The following is a 19,840-nucleotide window of genomic DNA, read 5'->3' as shown; positions in this document are numbered from 1 at the left end:
ATAAGTTCGCCGATTCTCGACTAAATTGTCCATACATTCTACTGCAGACAACTAACTAGTACAGTCCTCATCAGGCTCTGTCTGAACTCTGAACATCGGGAGATAATAGCATTGGTCAAGCCAAGCTTAATTTACCTGATGATGACTAGCATCAGTTCAGAGTTCGCGCCCGGGTCAGCATTATTAGTATATATGCATACATATAGGAAGGACAAAGCAGTCTGACCTGTAACTCAAAGCAGTCGGCAACTAACCTCTGCATTCAATAATGGACGCAGCTCATATATTCTATTGACGATCTGGATCGATGCATGCACATGGCAGTTGACGAGCTGGGATCAATATTATTGTGCATTGGTGCCTGGCCCGTCGTCGGGCTCTTGCGTGGAAACACAAGAATTAACAGGGTGCACCCGCCGGGCCTGAATCTTTTCTTTAGGGCATGCTTGACTGAGACTGAGACTGACTGCACATCTGAATCACGTACCCAGCCAAGAAGCAGACCACGAAGTAAAAGAGATCACATGCGTATGCGTGTTCTTGGCATAATGCATGGCATCACAGCGGAAGAAGTCAGTGTAAAGTGTTTGCAGCATCTCTCTCCTGCTCTCCTCCAGGAGAAATGCTTCAGATGCGCACTATATTTGGAGTGTATGATTGGAGCTGATACCATTGACAGGATCAGATACCTCACGTTCAGAAGAACCTTTCTTTTTTCTGCACAAACAGCATGATGATTCATAGAATATACCTGCGTGCTGCTGGTTGTTGGTCCCAAATAACCGATCATTATTAGCATTTGGCACATGATTCCCGATGGAGAAGTGCTAAACATTTGAAGCACGCTGCCCTGTGTGTCAGTGCTAAGCATGTAGAGGTGATTTCAGCTTTGCAGAATCTTCTCATCTTTTCCCAGGGGAGACATGTCTTTTTATTAGTTCACTACCTTCAGGGTTGAAGTGCAATTGGCCACAGTTTAATCTGTCCCATTTTGCACAAACCCATGATCAGCTGACCAAACTAAACATTATAGCTGATAACTAGGATTGGAACAAAACCACTCCATTATGAGAAGGCGATTTTTCTTAGCATCTCCTTCATCGGGGTCTCAACTGCCTAGCTAGTAGCGTTTCATGCACTAGCCAATTAATTAATTCTTACGTATATACGCGCTTGAAAACAATACTTCAGTATTTTTCTAAGATATACGCGTTAACAGAGATCGACAAAACATAGATGCCCGTGTTATGCTACATCATCATCTACCTAACTAAAGAAGTACAGACGTTGAATAAAGGCTGATAAGCTGCGTTGGCACCAACATTGTTTACATGACACGATCACGCATGCGCCATTTGATTACCATTCCAGTGATGTGTGCGTGTCTTGGGGAAATGCTATCGCGTACGTAATGAAGGATAAAAATCTCATTGCTGTGATGTGTTCAAATACCCACCATGCAAATGCATCAGTTTGTAAATGCAGCTTTGCTTTGCATATCTCACCATATCAAGACTTTGATCCATAGATGCATTATAAAAGAACTACTCCAAAGAACTACCACTTCCCTGCCATTCAAGAACGACAGATCGAGCTCAAACTCAGCAAAAAACACTTTTGGGGAACTGGGACTGGGACCACCGGCCGCTGTAAGGTAAGAAAGGCACCACTCAATCATAGTATTATCCAACGGATTAGAAAGCATTTCATGTGCACTGATCTGATACCATTTTGGCAACTTAATCTGTCACCCGAGGTATAAACACAACCTGAAGTTCTGCATATCATATATATGCTTTTTTTAATCTAAACTTCCTTCATAATTCAGGCACAAGCATATGTATGTGTACTACTCTCATTGACTAGATAGCTGCGTCAAGAACACACTAGTGTACATGTGTGTTCTACTTGTACGGTTGTACCCAGAGAAACAAGCACATGCACAAAGAGTTTGCTTCCCAAGGAATGCCTTTGCAATTTTGCTGTGTACACAAGTCGCTTGATTTTAGATAGGTCAAATTTTGTGTTACAAGACATGCTTGAATCCATGCAGGAGGAAAATCCAAGCGAACCAATTAGATTACCCTTTGAGTGGATGCATTTTATACAAGAATTAGTGGTTTTTATCCTTGAAATGTATCAGGAGGTATCATTGGATAATACCTCTGGTGATACATACATGTACTAAAATTTTTTCAGTTCTCATCTGAGAATCTTTTACCTTGTCATAGCTATCCTCAAGACGGCCTACGCACATATTGCCGGTAGAGAATGTGGCAAAGCCGTGCTTGTGCGGTTGTGCCTATATGCCATGTTTTATCAGACAATATATATACATGCATGTGCATAAACTGACAATTGGACGACAAAGCCCATTAGAAATTCAACTGCAATGAGTTGGATCATCAGCAAAGGAAGTGCATAGATGCCATTAAAAGAAATGCTTATATGTTACATTTTACAGGAGGCAGGCTAATTAAGCCGCTAATAAGGTCATAGCTAGATAGTCGTCACAATTCATACAGGGGATGAACCTTCCTGGGTCAAGCTAATTAAGGGCGGCAGACAGCTTTTGCACATGGATGCCTGCCTCTCAAACCCATGGAAGAACAGCTAAACACAATCAGCAGGTTGCCGGCCGGTTCACATCTGGGGCCGGTAGCTGAGATGAGATGGGTTATTACTCCTAGAGTAGTGCAACAATTAATAACTAACTAGCTATATTAATTAAACATGCTTGGCGATCAGCACTAGCAGCGACGAGCTGTGTGCTACGCGTCGTCGTCAGTCACTGCTGCTGCACCCTTGGGCGTGCCGGTGACGGTGATCGCAGTGGCTTCCACTGCCCCAGCCGGACCAAGAACTCCATGACCTGGAAAACCAAGGATCGGAGGAGTTATTTTCAATCGACAGCTTGCTTAGTTTATTCGTCTGCTGACACATTAACTATATATATTCATCAGAGTCAGTAACTTAGAGAGTGATTTGGTCATGCTGTATGTGTATATATAGCTAGTAGTAGTAGTATACTAATACATACCTCAGTGGGGTCCTGGAGAGAGTAGGAGGCATCTGTCTTCCTGGGGCATTTGGAAACAAGGATCCCTATACCTTGACCTCTCTCCCTCAACACCTAATTAAGGCGACAAGGTTTAAGAAAGGTTTGATGTTTAACCATGGTGGGAATAAAACCAAACAGTTGAAATCACCAGGCTCGCAACATATGTAAAGTGACAGCACGCAAGAGGTTGGCAACATATATAATGAAAAACTGCAACTTGTAACTTAAATTTGTCCGTGTGTGCTGTATTTACATGTATATATGTGGATCGTAACTCATGTATATGAAATTTATATATATGCACCTTGAAAGCATCCTCGTCTGTCCGGTCGTCTCCGATGTACACCGGCAGGACGTTGGTGCGGTCGTCGAATCCTAAGAGATCGATCGATCAGACAGTGAACAGGCAGCGTTCAACACCGTCAGAGATCAGAGAAGATTTTTACTCTCGCGCGCACGCAGTGACGAAAAGGGCGACAAAGACGGCAGCATGTGGCAGTATGTACTTACCGAGCGACTTGAGCAAGAACTCGACGGCCTTGCCCTTGTCCCACATGATCGACGGCCGGATCTCCAAAACTTTCCTGCCCTCGTTGAGCTTCAGCTCGGGGAAGTCCCGGAGCACGGCCTTGACCTTGTCAGCCAATGAGCTCCAGCTCTGCAGGGCAGGCAAGGGGGGAGCAGTTGTTGAAGATGATGCACGAGGAGCCAGGGCACATGCATTCATGCATGACGAATTGACGATTGCTCATCACCATTTCAATAAGAGCTACTAGCTGACATGCATGCATCAAGCTGCTTCTTGTTTGACTTGCAAAACTAAATTACTACTAGCAGCTAGATAGGGAGTCGGGATCCAAGGCCTAGCTAAAGGTATTGTAAGACTCGGTGAAGACCCAGCCGGCAATCACCTTTTCATCGACGCATCTGAAGTGCACGGACAGGCAGAACTTGTTGTTCTCCACCCTGGCCCCCGGCGTGTCCTTAGTCTTCTCCTCCAGAGCCCTGTAAGCCTGGCCATACATGTAATCGGCGCGTGCTTGCGCCGGTAAGTTCCTCATGGCTCAACTAATTACTTGCAACTTAAGTTTAACAAGGTCCAAAAGCATTGGTAGTGTCGTAATGAATTGGTGACTATATAAAAAGAGTAATTAGCTTTTTGTGGGCTAGTGCTGGAGGAAGGGTCCTGAGACCCCTAAGAGTCGCAACTCATTTAGTGAGTAATTAGCTTTTGTCTGTAGCGGTCTGCTGCAGGCGGCTGCGTTCCTCGCGCGTGTAGTTGTCAACTCTGTTTCGCTCTTATTAATATAATGCCAGGTAACCGGCTCTTTTAAAAAAAATAAAAAGAGTGATGACGACGTGATGTACCTTGTCGATCACCGGCAGGAACTCGCGAGCTGGCTGAAGCAGGACCGTGTTGTCCTCCTGGAAATTGTTGGAAGGAAGAGAGAAGTAGCAATGGAGTTAGGCGAATAAAAAGGTTGCCAAAGCAAAAAATGTATAGTTGATGCTGCATGGGCAGTGTATGGCTACTTGGCTAGTTGGTGATGAATGAATAGACAAAAAGATAGCTGGCCGGCTACGTACATACCTTGGAGCTTGGGCCTTTGATGTCCATCCCGTGGCTGCCGGCGTAGTAGAGCTCCGGGAGGCCTACGAAGCAGCAGACCTGAACCGACCGTAACAACAAGAACAAGGAAACGTACACTTGATTATAGCTCAGGGCTCCGGTGATGAAGTACATGTCATGAGTTTCTGATCGAGGTGTTGAATTGTCGCCGTACCTTTTCGATGCACCGGCCGGTCACGATCGCCGTCGGGAAGTGCTTCGCGACGTTGCGCACCGCCGCCCTCATCTGCGCGCACCCGTTAATTACGCGATAAGATAGATGTTGGCAGCACGTACGGTACGAGAGGATTTCATGGCGACATCTAGATCAACGAGCACAACAACGGACGGTCACCTCGGGGGACATGAACGCCATGTCGGGGTCGGTGACGATCGGGGACAGCGTGCCGTCGTAGTCCATGAACATGACGATCCTCTTCCCCTTGGCCGCCGCCGCGATCTGGTCGAAGCTGCCCAGCGCCGACGGGTGCATCCTCTGCGGAACAAGCAATTTAAACCCGGCCGGGCTCGCTCCTCAAAACACGGATCGAACAACCGAACGACGCGACGCACGCAACCAGCCGCCGCCAGCGGCCCCGTACACAAGAACTCACCGTCCACGCGTCGTACTCGTCGACGGCGGGGCAGCGGGTGGGCGACGACGCGCGGATGGCCTCGACGACCCGGCTGGTGCAGGTCCGAGCCGGCGGCGCATTCGCTGCCGCGGGGGCACCCCGGGCGCCTGCTGCTACGAACTTGCCACCGTCGGCGGCGGCGCCGGGGAGGCCGAGGCCACCGTAAGCGCCGCGCAGCGACGAGACGGCCCCCACGGCGCCGCGGCACGCGAAGAGGGCGCGGCCGGGGGCCGGCAGGGCCGCCGCCGCCGCAATGCCCATGTCCGGGACCACCACGTCCTGGTTCGTCATGGCCGCGCACACGGACGGACGGACACGCGCCTCACCAGCACTTGCGCACCCGCGAGAGGCCAACACTTGGACACAGGCTGCGGCCCGCGGGGCTAGGCCTCCACTACTGTGAGGGAGGTTGTTTTGCAGGGGAGCGGGAGCGGGAGCGGGCGGTTTTCTTGGGAGCGGTGAGTGAGCCGCGGAGTGTGGGTACTTTATATAGAGCGGACTGGCATCTCGGCGGCAGTTGCTGTTGACACACTTGCGTGGAGGTGGCACGCTTCGCAGCCGTCCGATCGTGCCATGCCAGCAATAATGTACGTTCAGTTATTTATCCTTAGATAAAGTAAAAGGCGCAGGTGGATGGACACATAGTAATTTGTGTTTCTCGAGAACACGCAATCTATTATTGTCAGAGCATTATGTGCTCGAGCCGACGGTGACGGTTTATCACTGCCGGGCGATAACCTAAGATCCACAAAATTGATGGAAAGGCGATCACCTAGTAATGATCACCTAGTAATGATGGACATCTCTTATCACACGTAGAGATATCCTGGTTTGTAAGCATCGTACATGACAACGTGCACGAAATCTTCTAAAATTTTTATCATAGCCTCCACATATGATATCACGACATCTCAACAAGTTTCATGATTTTCGGACTTCGTATGCTTTTTATAGAATTTAAAAACACTTCGCACGCAAGTTCGCGGTCATGTTTCGTGAACAAGATCTCCAAAATTTCGGGTCCGTTCCTGGATACGGCCTCACACTACACTCAGTAACATGACTATCATTTTTGAATCATTAAATTCCATTATTCATACCACGTGCAGTTCAAAATTATATTTTTCGAAAAAATTCAAGTAAAAGAAATAAAGTAACTAAATATATCAAAAAAACATAAAAAATCCTCAAATTCTAACTAGGAATTCCCGGTGCTTTAAAAGGGCTGCATAAAAAATTTGAAGGCCAAAAACAAAAAAAAACTTTGCCGAGTGCCGGGGTATGGCACTCGGCAAAGGGGGTCTTTGCCAAGTGCCACGAATAAGACACTCGGCAAAAAGGGTTTTGATTTTTTTAAAAAATTTCAAGGCACTCGGCAAAGACATTTAAAAAAATAAATCTTTGCCGAGTGCCGCGCCAGGGGCACTTGGCAAAGTATTTTTTTTTAAAAAGACATTTTAAAAAAATCTTTGTCGAGTGCCGTGCCAGGGGCACTCGGCAAAGTATTTTTCAAAAAAAATTGTCGAGTGCCAGATCTTGGACACTCGGCAAAGAATTTTTTTAAAAAAATCAAATCTTTGTCGAGTGCCTCTCTGATCTGGCACTCGGCAAAGGGCGGTTGGGGGACTTAAACAAATTTGACCGGCTGGGCAGTCAAACAGACAGCCAGCCAGCCCCCGCGCCCACGCCCACGCCACCCCCGCCCTCGCGCCACGCGCCATGCCCACGCCGCCACCGCTCGCGCGCCCACGTGCCCGCGGCACCCGCCCGCGCTGCCCGCGCCCTGCCCCCGGCCGCCCTAGGCCAGCCCTGCCCATGGCTGCGCCCGTGCTCGACCCCGTTCTCGACTCCGACGACCCTGACTCCGACCCCGACGCCGCCTGACCCTGACGCCGCTCGCCCCTACCCCCGACGCCCGTCAGGTATGCCTTCTCTCTTGTTGTTGTCATGGTAGTTGTAGTTGTAGTAGTATTAGTTGTACTAGTAGTGCTAGTGGTGGTAGTAGTATTAGAAGTAGTGGTAGTAGTAGTACAACTAGTGGTAGTAGTAGTAGTAGAATTAGTGGTAGTAGTAGTAGTAGTGGTAGTAGCAGTAGTAGAACTAGTGGTAGTAGTTGTAGCAATAGTGGTGGTAGTAGTAGTAGAACTAGTGGTAGTAGTAGTAGCAATAGTGAAAGTAGTAGTAGAAGTAGTGGTACTACTTGGATATATTCTTCTGTATGGATTGATATCCAAATTACATGGCTTCTCTTGAGACATATGTGCTTATTGGCCATCGTGCTGGAGTTTTTTTTGTAGGTTTTGGAAACCTCACCGTACAGGGGAGGTTCTGTCGAATTTTTTTTAAATGACAGTATTTTGTTCCATTTTTATAGAGAAGATCCCATCGGAGCTGAGTCGGAGTTCCCGTCGTTGTGCCGGTCTGCCTGCACCACGCCGCCTCACCACTGCACCGACCCACCATGGCCCCGCTAGCCTGACTTCGCCGCCACCCTAGGTATAACCCCTCTTTCCGTATCATGGTCGTAGATCGCGTAACCCAGTTAGGCGTCTCTCGTTCGAAAGAGACACTGTTGGAGGTATGCAGATCTTTGCATATCTATGACCGTATCTATTTTGGATTGTCCATATTTTTTGGACAGCCCGCGGATGCGTAGATGGGTTAGTTTCCATGGTCTACTCCGGTCTGAGACAGAGTTTTGGCATCACCTCCCTATTGTTCTCCGGATGCGCACTCTTCTTTGGCAGGACGTGTATCTGTAGAACAGCGGGGAGGTGCTACCGAAATTCTATCTCGGATAGGAGTAGAGCATGAAAACTAACCTCATCTACGCATCTATGGGTGGGATTAGGACCTATCCTCACATATTAGATAGTAGGAATACCATGTAGATGCAATTGATGGTTACATTACTCGCTGATACATATGTTAGAGGATGGATGACCGTCAGTGGATGTACACGGGCTGGAGAAGTCAGAGTGATTACACCACGGAATGGATGAACAAGACCGATGCTTTCTTGAACAGTGCATTTGGCAAGGCTGCTAAAGGACATTGCCTAGTTTTGTGTCCCTACAGCAAATGTGAAAACAGGAGGAGGGTAAACAAGGTGGAAATGGGTAAACATCTTGTGAAGAATGGATTTACGCCGGACTACACCCAGTGGGTCCACCATGGTGAAGCCCATCGTATGAGAGAGGAGGTGGTGAGACCACAGGTGGAGGCTTTTGATGCTGATGCCGGGGTACCAGACATGTTAGATGACTTTCACCAAGGATAGTTCGATGAGGGATGTGAGAAGGAGGAGATGGAGGTAGCCGCATAGGCATTCTATGACATGATGGACTCGGCACAGAAACCCCTTCATGATCGGTCAATGGTGTCTCAACTGGATGCCATTGGACGCTTAATGGGGTTGAAGTTTGAGTTAAACTTGAGTCGACCTGGCTTCGATAAGATGTTGGCCGTGATTGGCACCCTGCTTTCGGAGGGCCACATTATGCCAAAGAGCATGTACGAGTCACAGAAACTCCTTCGAGCACTTAAGATGCCGTATAAGTAGATACATGCTTGTCCGAAGGGGTGCGTCCTATTTAGGAAAGAACACGAGCATGCAAAGTTCTGTCCAAAGTGTAAATCCTCTAGGTACCTAGAGGTAGACTCTGATGATGGCCAGAAGAGGCAATTTACGATCCCCGTGAAAATCCTATGGTACATTCCGTTCCTACCGAGGATCCAATGGCTATACATGACCGAGGAATCCGCGAAACAGATGACATAGCACAAAAATGGCAAATGGTATAATCCTGACAAGATGGTACATCCATCCGATGGTGAAGCTTGGATCCACTTTAATGACAAACATTGTGACAAAGCAGATGAGGCTCGTAATGTATGTGTCGCGCTGGCAACAGATGGATTCAATCCTTATGGAATGATGGCTGCCCCATACACATGTTGACCCGTCTTCGTTATCCCCCTTAATCTCCCCCCGGTGTCTCCTTTCAATGACATAACGTATTCTTATCGTTGATAATTCCTAGACACCCAGGGAGTAATATGGGTGTGTTCATGGAGCCCGTGTTTGATGAATTGGTCCATGCTTGGGACGAAGGGGTATGGACATACGATCGAGCTACAAAGACAACCTTCAAAATGCATGTTTGGTACCACTACTCCCAATATGACTTCCTGGCGTATGGGATATTCTGTGCCTGGTGTGTTCACGGGAAGTTCCCATGCCCAATATGCAAGGAAGGTGTGAGGTTCATTTGGTTGCAGAAGGGTGGCAAGTATTCGTCGTTCGACAGACATCATCAATTCCTACCTCTTGACCATCCATTCAGACAAGACATCAAGAACTTTACAAAAGTGTCAAAGTGACAAACCCTACACCGCGGATGATGACTTGTGCCGAGGTTCATGCTCAGATAGATGCTCTCGTGCCTAATGAAGAAGGTGGTTTTGTGGGATATGGTGAGCAACATATGTGGACTCATATCTCGGGCATACGAGGCTCCCCAATTTCGATGACCTTCTTCTGCCTCATAACATTGATGTAATGCACACTAAAAAGAATGTCGCCGAGGCACTTTGGGCAACACTCATGGACATTGAAAAGTCTAAGGACAACCCTAAGGCTAGAGTGGACCTGGCAACATTGTGCGATAGACCAAATCAAGAGATGCAGCCTCCTAGTCATGGTAAGACCTAGAGAAGGCCTAAGGCTGATTTTGTCTTGAAAAAGGACCAAAGGAGGGAAGTACTTGAATGGATCAAGATGCTAATGTTCCTGATGGGTATGCAGCGAATCTAAATAGGGGAGTGAACTTAGGCACTCTGTGAGTAAATGGGATGAAGAGTCATGACTATCACATATGGATTGAGCGGCTTCTTCCGGCGATGGTTCAAGGCTATGTCCCGAAGCATGTCTGGCAAGTGCTGGCAGAGTTGAGCTACTTATTCCGCCAGCTTTGTGCCAAGGAGCTCTCTCGAACCGTCATTGATGACTTGGAAAAGGTGACACCCGTGTTGCTTTATAAGTTGGAGAAGATCTTTCCACCTGGCTTCTTCTTGCCGATGCAGCATTTGATTGTGCACCTCCCATATGAGGCACGGATGGGGGGGCCCATGCAAAACCGTTGGTGCTATCCAATCGAAAGATGTCTGAAGACTCTTCGCAAAAAATGTAGAAATAAAGCCAAAATTGAGGCTTCCATTGTAGAGGCATATATTCTAGAGGAGGTGTCGAACTTCATAGAGAAATACTACACTGAGAAACTTTCTAGCGTTTATAATCCACCCCCTCATTACAATGCTGGCGAAAATGAATCAAACCTCAGCCTTTTCTAAGGGCAACTCGAAAGCGCAAGTGCATCGACCACTAAGCAATTGAAAAATGAAGAGTGGCACAGTATCATGCTATATGTGTTGACCAACCTTGTCGAGGTGCAACCATTCATTGGGTAAGTTCTGAACGAACTTGTTTCATTTCGCCGTATGTCCTTGTTTCTTCGTCCAACCCCCTTGTTTTTCATTGGTACAGGGAATTTCTTTGTCAATCCTGGCATGGATCAAGGCAACCTACCCCACAAGAAAATGATACCCTTCTTTCATGGGGTGCGGGACCAGGGAGCCCTGATTTCATTTGTTGGTTCAAACAGAAAGCCCAAACTAATGTGTCTATAAGTGACGAGCTGAGATAGGTTGCAAACGGCTGTGCCGTTAGGGTCAAGTCATTTATCGGTTATGACGTGAATGGATATCGTTTTCACATAGCAAGCTACGAGCAGAGTCGATCCAATCGAAAAACCACAAATAGCGGAGTTGTTACGTCCGGCACTGATGGACTCGACTATTATGGAAGAATTGAAGAAATCTATGAACTATCATTCTATGGTTCCAAACCTCTTACTCCTGTCATATTCAAATGCCATTGGTTTCATCCTGGAGTAACAAGACGGACCCTAAGCTTGTGCTAGTCGAGATTCGACAGGATTCCGTCTATCTAGGAAAAGATGTCTACATTGTGGCTCAATAGGCCGTCCAGGTTTATTATACGTCATATGCGTGCAAAGACGCTGAGCATCTTAAAGGTTGGTCTATTGTGCACAAGGTTTTGCCACACAGTAAACTACTAGTCCCAAACGATGAAGATTACAACTTCAACCCAAACACATATGATGGAGAGTTCTATCAAGAAGAGGGACTACAAGGAAGGTTTGACATAGACTTAACCAAAGAGATAGGAATGGAAGTAGACAATGAAAGGGATGATGACGAGGACACTGGAGACGAGGTGTGAAATCTGAAGGACATACAAATGCTTGAGCGATTACGTTTAGGCAATGACAATGAAGACAACATTCCTCCTTCAGATAGTGTTGATGTGTTGGACAATGTTGATAGTGATGACGAGACCTATGATCTAGCTAATCTCAATCATGAAGATTATTTCTAATACATGTAATACTATGTTTTTTGTAATTATGTTTTGTTCATTTTTGTAAATATTTCTAATACATGTATTACTATGTTTTTTGTAATTATATTTTGTTCATTTTTCGCCTATTTCTAATTACGTCTTGTTTTTCTTTTTTGTTGCAGGTGATTGAACAAAGATGGCGGGCGGCCATCATAGGTCCATGAACTCGATATACCAAAGACCACGCCGGCTATAGGAGGAGGCAGAGGGGGCGGCGGAGGGATCGGACAGGAAGAGGAGGACTGCCAGACGTAGGAGGGGGGCCGTCTCCTCCCACGCTGCATGAGGAGGAGCTAGAGGAGGTGGTGGTGCCCATGGATGAGTCGGACGATGAGCTGGTTCGGTAGACGGACGAGGAGGAGGGGCCGCACGAGGATGGTGAGTTGGAGGCGGCAGGCATGGGTTCCGCTTCCTCCGACTCCTCTTCGAGTGTCTACTTGCGAGGTCCCACGAGCCTTCCACATGTTCCGCTTCCTCACCAACACCTAGTGATTCGCCCCGAAGGGCAAAAGTAAGTAACTTTATATGTTATCACCACTACTTCATATGATATGATGAAAAAAAACTAATAATTTTTCTTAATCACTTGTGCAGGAACTGGGTGGTTGTGTCGGGTGGTAACGCACGGCTAGTCAATGGCATCCTGAGTCTTCTGTGCAAGCAACACTTCCCCGACATTGTCACGTATGCATCGAAGACGGAGCCGACCTACTCGTTTGACCACTACGTCGTCGCCACCGATGCGGAGTACCCCAACAAGGCGGCGCGGGTGAAGGCAGAGCTTTGGGTAAGTCTCCCTCGCACAACATTGCTTAATACGTCGCATTCATTGGACTTTTCTTGAAATAATGAATGGATACATCGCTTTTGTATGCAGACTTATTACAGATGTGAGGAGAGATTTGAGGCTAGGGCGGAGCAGGTGACTACCAAAGCCTGTAAAAAACTCATCTCTGACATGCATTATGAGGTGTGCATCTAGGCCATCATAACCTACTACGGGTTGAAGCTTGGAGAGAGGAAAACCAAGAAAGACGCAAGAGAGATGCAGCTGACCCGGGAGCAGTACCTTGAGGTAAATGAAGAACATTAATATTGATTCGTTTTGAGATTAAGTTGGTTTAATTTGATCTTCTTATATGTCCAATACTTGATGACTTGTAGATGATTCCCTAGTGGTGCCAAGCGTATCACGAGTGCTGGACGATAATGGTGGATAGGTGGTTCACGGAGGAGTACCTCAAGATGCACAGGGATGCTCGGGACCATCGTTTGTGGATGCAAGGTCTAGCACACCATCAAGGCAGCCGCAGCCTCACCGGATACAAACAAGCATGGGTACGTGAATTCATTTGTCTATTGTGACGCTCAGTTCTACCTGATTTCTAATCATCATGCTGTCTTTCTCCCAGTCGGCGTCACATAGTGGCCAGGCTTGCTCGAACTTCCAGGCATGGTGTATGGCCCACAAGGGCAAGGCGATGTCCGACGTCTCCTTCAACCTGGAGGACCCGCCCGAGGCATACACAAACCCGAGCATCCACTCCCGCATCAGTGAGTACACTGAGGTTGCGAGGTCGCTCCATGGGTTAGACCACGATCCAAGCACCCAGGACTTCGATGGAGAGGCCGTCATGAGGGCGGGGCAAGGCAAGAAGTATGGGCAGTTCTGGCTTGGCGACGGCGTCATCAACATGGCCTCTACTCCCTCTCTCTCCTAGATCCGAGTACGAAGCACGAGCGAGAGCCCGACCATTTGCACACAGCCGACCGTTGCACAGCACCAGGTCAACGCACTCAAGGTTATTCCTGCTTTACTCGTCACACATTGATCTTTACACACCTTAATTAGCTTTGCATTACTAAAACATTGGAGTGAAATATTGCAGGCCCGGCTGGAACAAGAAATGAGGCAACGTCTGGAGCTGGAGGCCGGGCACCAGAGGATGGCGGCCTAGCTGGAGGCCGAGCGGGCCGAGCGGCAGGCCCAGGCGTAGAGGCTGACGGACATTACGGAGTTCCTATAAGGACTTGGACAACGTGTGGGCTTCTCTCTACCACCTAGGTTGTTGGTTACACCTCCGCCTCCACGTCCTGCAGCTACAGCTACTCCTATGAGTATGAAAGTTTTTTACTTTCGCTTGTGCTTTGCTTGTATGGCCTCTACCTTCCTAGATTAGCTATCCAAATAATCTTGTCTCACATGCAATCTTTTCTCCTTTGTGCAGTCTCCATCTGACGGTGGTTCGAATAATCCACCTCATGCGCCTCTGAATGATGGAGCTAGGTCTTCACCGTAGTCGCCTTGGTCGAGATGAGTACACGTTGTATTTTTTTTTCATTTGTTGTTCACTTTGTGATATACTTGTGATGCACTTGTGGACTTTGATGGACTTGTGGATTTATTTAGATGGACTTGAGCACTTATTATTATATATGTGACATATATTGTGATGGATATGATATGTGCGGATGGATGTGTGGATGGATGAGATATATATGTGATGGATGAGATATATATATGTGATGGATGAGATATATATGTGATGGATGAGATATATATGTGATATATGTTTGTATGAATTTATTTGTCATGATGGAATGTAAAAAAAAATTAAAAATTGTAGTTTTGGGTCACTTTACCGAGTGTTGCACTCTGCAAAGGACCCCTTTGCCGAGTTCCAGACAGAGGGCACTCGGCAAAGAATTTTTTTTAAAAAAAATCAAACTTTGCCGAGTGCCGGACAGAGGGCACTCGGCAAAGAAATTAAAAAAAAATCAAACTTTGCCAAGTGCCGGACAGAGGGTACTCGGTAAAGAATTTAAAACAAAGAAATAAAATTTGCCGATTGCCGGACAGAGGGCACTCGGCAAAGAATTTTTTTTAAAAAAAATTCAAACTTTGCCGAGTGCCAGACAGAGGGCACTCGACAAAGAAATTTTTCTAAAAAAATAAAAAATCTTTGCCGAGTGCCTGAAGGTTGGCACTCGGCAAAGAAATTTTGTAAAAAAACTCTTTGCCGAGTGCCTGAAGGGTTGGCACTCGGCAAAGAATTTTTTTTTAAAAAAAAATAAAAAATCTTTGCCTAGTGCCTGCAGGGTTGGCACTCGGCAAAGTGACCGTCAACGGGACCGGCGCCGTGACGGTCGCTTTTCTTTGCCGAGTACCCGATAAAAGACACTTGGCAAAGAGGGCTTTGCCGATCAATTTTTTGCCGTGTGTTCTTTGCTAAGTGCCGCACTCGGCAAAGAACCTGAATCCAGTAGTGTTATGTGGGTTTTGCATTCTCTATTTTTTTGCAGCATAGATATTTGCGGCCTCCTCCATGCTTACTTTCAAAGCTTCGGCCAGGTTCTATATCTCTATCTGTGCAAGAGTGTGTTCTTCAATGACTCTATCTTTATTAGCACTGCTTCTAGTTTGCCTTTTGTATTCGGAGGTCCGAGGTGTGCCCAATAGCTTCCAAAGTAATTGCTTTGCTTCCATGGCTGTCTCCAGAGGGTCTTTTGGCTTTTTCATCTTGTTCATGATGCTCCCACTCATTGGCTTCTTTTTTATCAGATTCGAGGGCATTACCTACTGAAACTGATGACCTTTTCTGCAAGGATGACCTTTATCTTGTTCTGGGTTGAGACATCAGTTGTTAGGATCCTGAGGAGGAGGAGACTTCTCTCTTCTGTGGGCTGACGAAGAGGGAAGTGGAGGAGGAGGAGGAGACTTCTCTTTTCTAGGGGTGATGAAGGAGGAGGTGGAGGAGTCATCTCCTCTAGGGGAGAACATGGAGGCGTATGATCTATGAGCGGCATTGGTGCCCTATGAGGTGATGATTCACCGTCGTCCTCATCATCCGAAGACTGGTCACATCAAGATTTATAAAGCCTATGGTGGTGCACTAATAGCAGTTTGCAGATCATCCAGTGATGTGGGACCTAGTAATAGAGACACAAATGGTAACGGTCAGCAATGGCGGATGCCCCCATTGGATGAACTAGTGCATGGTTTTGAGGGCTGCCACATTATTTAGTGATCACTGTGTTTGCAAGACTATTTGCCCAATAGCTACGAGCCTTTTGTGGGCTATATATTTCCCATGATTTTGAAAAAGGCTATATCCATGACTTTGGATGATAATTTCAACGGGGTTGGAGGCTAGAGGACATTGCTGCACTTAAAGATTTACCCTGTTCATGTACCATTTTTGGAAATAGTTTAGGCCCGTCCTTAGCAAGTGATAGATTTCATATTGAGAGCTAGAGTGAGCCAGGATTTGTGCCTTTATAATCTTGGTGAGTTCGGAGCACTTAGGTCCTTGGTGGTGTTTTTGCAGCGTCGACTCTCCTAGCTTGGTGTGGAGAGGTGGTGACTTGGTTTGTGAGGGACGAGAAGATTCCATCCTTGGTGGGAAAGGTTTGTAGTGGATTATGCTAGGCTGAGTACGAGGGTTGGTGGCAGTGGTGAGCCTTAGTGGCTTGTGACACATGCCTTTGGTTGTTGCAAGCCTTTTGTTTTTTTAGCCCAACACCATAACACAAGGGGAAGACTAGGTGACTGGCAGCATGCCTCGTCTCCAAGAGTTTGTCCTCCCTGCTTGATCCTTTGCCTACCTCAATCTAAGTTTCTGCATTGTGCTTGACTATGTAAAATTTACCTTTCCTAGATAAGCATAAGGTATTTGATAGAATTGGCTTTAGACCATCCCCAAAAGTACTCTATTTTTCTTCCTAATCCTTGGTTTTTAGCAAGATGAAAAAAAACATCTCCAACAACTCCTAATCAATGCTTCTAAAATTTACGCATTTGGGAAATACTGCCCCATTGCGCATAACTTTGCACGTAGTCACGGTCGCGCGGGTACTGCTTTTCCGTGCGTATCGGTCGGTCAATCTAAAGATGGAAGGGCGTGGGAAAGAATAAGGAGTAGGAAAGGATTAATGATGCAAATGTATAAGAGAGAAGGAATATATAAAAGTGGTTACGATAATTTAGGAATAGTATAGGATTCCTGAAGTAAAATTGTATTCTATATTTTAGGAGTGGATTATTGGAAACTCTTAGAGATGGCCTTCTTTTTTTTTCTCCCAATACATTTTTAGGAGTTGCAAAACTACATGTTTTTGGAGAAAATAATAGGATACTCTTGGAGATGTTAGGTTGCTAAACTTTTTGTGCCTTGGGGTGGCTAGGGAGTACTAAAAACATAAATACACATCTTGCCAGATAGTTTTTTTAGTGTAAATAATCCAGTAGAGCATAGGATAAGTTTTTGGACCCAAGTTACCCTCTTGTTTTAGATATATATTGTCCTTTCTAGGCCTGTAGTTTCCAATATCAAGTAATTTGTGTTTGTTGGCCTGCACTTGGCTTCTCTTAAACCCTCATCCTCATAAACCTATTCTAGGGCAGCTAGAAATAAGAGCCGCCTCTAGAAACTGAGTTTCTAGAAGCAGATCAAAATACAACCACCTCTACAAATTGTTTTCTAGTAATATATATCACAATTTTTCACACAAAATACGCACACGTGTGGACACAGGGGCTAGAATCCACAACCTCAGGCCTCGCATATACCTTCCCTAACCACTCTATCCAAAAGTCACTTGTGACTATAAGGCAAAAACATTTCCGCCGTATTCACTTTACCAGATTTTGAAATAAATATTCAAAATCCTAAATGAATTCAAATGAAAAATATATGAATGGGGAAGTTGTAGATATTGTTGAGTACTACAACTTTGGTTTTGGTCGTTTTTCCATCCGAGATCGTTTGGAAAATTCAAATATTAAATATTAGAAATTCAAACACAATTTTCCTTGAATAAATGATTTAAAATGAAAAATTGTCACCTACAAAGTTGTATAGCTCTTCGAGATCTGTAATTTTGGTTTTTATCGTTTCTCCATCCTAGGTTGATTCAAATTTGAATTTCAAAATGTGAGCACTTAAAACTAATTTTGGGGACCATAGATTATTTCAAATGAAAAGTTATCGGTTGCAATGTTTTAGATCTTTTGGACATCTATAACTTTAGTTTTGGTTATTTCTCTATTATGTTTCATTTGGAAAATTTAAAAAAAATAAATTTCAAAATGTGAGTAATTCAAACAAAATTTACGAGATTTAAATGATTTCAAATGAAAAAGTTGTCAACTATGAAGTTATAGATCTCTTCGAGGTATATTATTTTTGTACAAAGTTTGTCTTCATCCGACTACATTCGAAAAGTCATCATTTTTAGGGTACAGTATATTTTTTTAACCTCCAACTCGTATTGAAGTTCGATTTTCAACCTTCCACAATGAAACCGGGTAACAGACACCCTCCAACTGTCAAAACCGGACAAATTTGATCCTCGGCTGGTATTAAAAGCGGTTTTCTATTTTCGAATAATAATAAAAATCTGGTTCGGTCTCTAGAAGTTCATAATCAATTTATTTTAAATTATAAAAATACAAAACTATTTCATGTTTTATTATAGAAATGTTATATATATATATATGTTGATGCTATATTTAAAATTCTTTTTAATTTCATACGGAATTAAATTTGGCACGGAGTTAAATTTGGACTAGAATTAAATTATTCGCTTTCCGTTCTTTTACATGATAGTTCATGTCTTCGTCTCCGCGAGCACCGGGAGCCATGCCTTGCTTTTGGCGAAAAAAAACTCAAGAGGCGGGCTGCGAGCGCTAAGCCTTGTATTGATGTATACATTAGCATTGCTATCCCCTGCTCGTATTTATTTTAGATTAGAAAAATATGAAACTAGTACTTGTTTCTAAAAATGTTCTCTACTTGTCTATGGTCTATATATAGGTATTTGAAATTGGTTTATTTATGTTCCTATTGCTTTATTGCTCGTTCTCACTCTTGTTATTTATTTAAAACAAGTAAGACCTAAACAATTTTAAATATAGCATCAACATATATATAACATTTTTTGGAAGAAGACATGAACTGGTTTCTTATTTTTATAATTTAAAATAAATTAATTACGAACATCTAGAGATTGAATTGGATTTTTATTATTATTAGAAAATAGAAAACCGCTTTTGAAACTAGTTGAGGGCCAAATTTGTTCTATTTTGACAATTGAAGGTTGAAAATCGAACTTCAATGCGAGTTGGAGATTGAAAAATATACTTTATCCTAATTTTTACTTTGATGCATCTATTTTTAGAGACATTCTAGATCTAGCCACCTCTATAAATCGATTTATAGAGACAGCTGTGGATTTAGTCATCTCTATAAATTGATTTTGCACACGTCTCTAAATCTAGACGCCTCTGAGATATGGCCATTTCTAAAAGAATCCCATCTACCTCTAAAATTGTTTTTTGAGATGGGTAACTCGAGAACTATTTTTATAGACGAATTTTGACTAAACTACCTCCACTAAAAATGTTTGGTTTGCTAAAAATCATTTGCTTAGTAGTGGCATCTATCAGGTACCATTTCCTCAGCAGATGGTATGGACTAATTAAGTGCATCTTCATGATTAGGACCGTTCGTTGTCTGATCTCACATGTGCGTGGGGCCATCCCACGTGTCCTCCCACGTCGGTGTTTCGAGTTACCAACTAGTAAATTTTTAGTATTACGCGCCTGGCTTGGATGATGCGCTTAGAGGACACGAGGTTTATACTAGTTCAGGCAGAAAGTCCCTACGTCTAGTTTGTCGCTACTGCTCATGTTACTAGCATTAAAAGTTTATAGTAGGGGTTACAAATGAGCGAGAGAGGGATAGGTCCTAAGTCTCCGATATGGGTGTGCTCCTAAGGCATGTTAGGGCATGTGTTTTGATGTCTACAGTCGTGTAGAGTGGTGAACCACCCGCCCCTCCCCTGGGGTGTCCTGCTTCTCCTTTTATAGATGAAGGGGAAGAGCAAGTTACATAGAGAAAAAGAGGAAGAAGAGCCAAGGAGATGAAGGCTCCTAGGACCATCGGGCCTTTCTTCTCCTTTATGCGGGACCCACAGACAATGCAGATGGTGACAGGGACGGCTCCATGCCGAGCGCCTGTTCACCGCTGATGCCACGCCCTAGCGTTGTC

General features: G+C 45.0%; 1 protein-coding gene across 1 annotated transcript; it reads right to left on the bottom strand.

Moving 5' to 3' along the window:
• Positions 1 to 2,407: 2,407 nt before the first annotated feature.
• On the bottom strand, positions 2,408 to 5,741 carry LOC136520777 (probable trehalose-phosphate phosphatase 4). The gene is made up of 10 exons (XM_066514429.1): positions 5,285 to 5,741; positions 5,026 to 5,166; positions 4,846 to 4,917; positions 4,653 to 4,730; positions 4,430 to 4,486; positions 3,973 to 4,074; positions 3,572 to 3,719; positions 3,366 to 3,436; positions 3,041 to 3,133; positions 2,408 to 2,872 (listed from the first exon to the last, which is right to left on the bottom strand). The coding sequence occupies exons 1-10, from the start codon at positions 5,594 to 5,596 to the stop codon at positions 2,789 to 2,791; spliced, it is 1,158 nt and encodes a 385-aa protein (XP_066370526.1). The 5' UTR covers positions 5,597 to 5,741; the 3' UTR covers positions 2,408 to 2,788.
• Between the last annotated feature and the right edge of the window lie 14,099 nt (positions 5,742 to 19,840).

The sequence above is a fragment of the Miscanthus floridulus genome, chromosome 18 (assembly GCF_019320115.1).
Source record: "Miscanthus floridulus cultivar M001 chromosome 18, ASM1932011v1, whole genome shotgun sequence".
Lineage (NCBI taxonomy): Eukaryota > Viridiplantae > Streptophyta > Magnoliopsida > Poales > Poaceae > Miscanthus > Miscanthus floridulus.
This window is presented reverse-complemented; position numbering and strand designations above follow the sequence as displayed.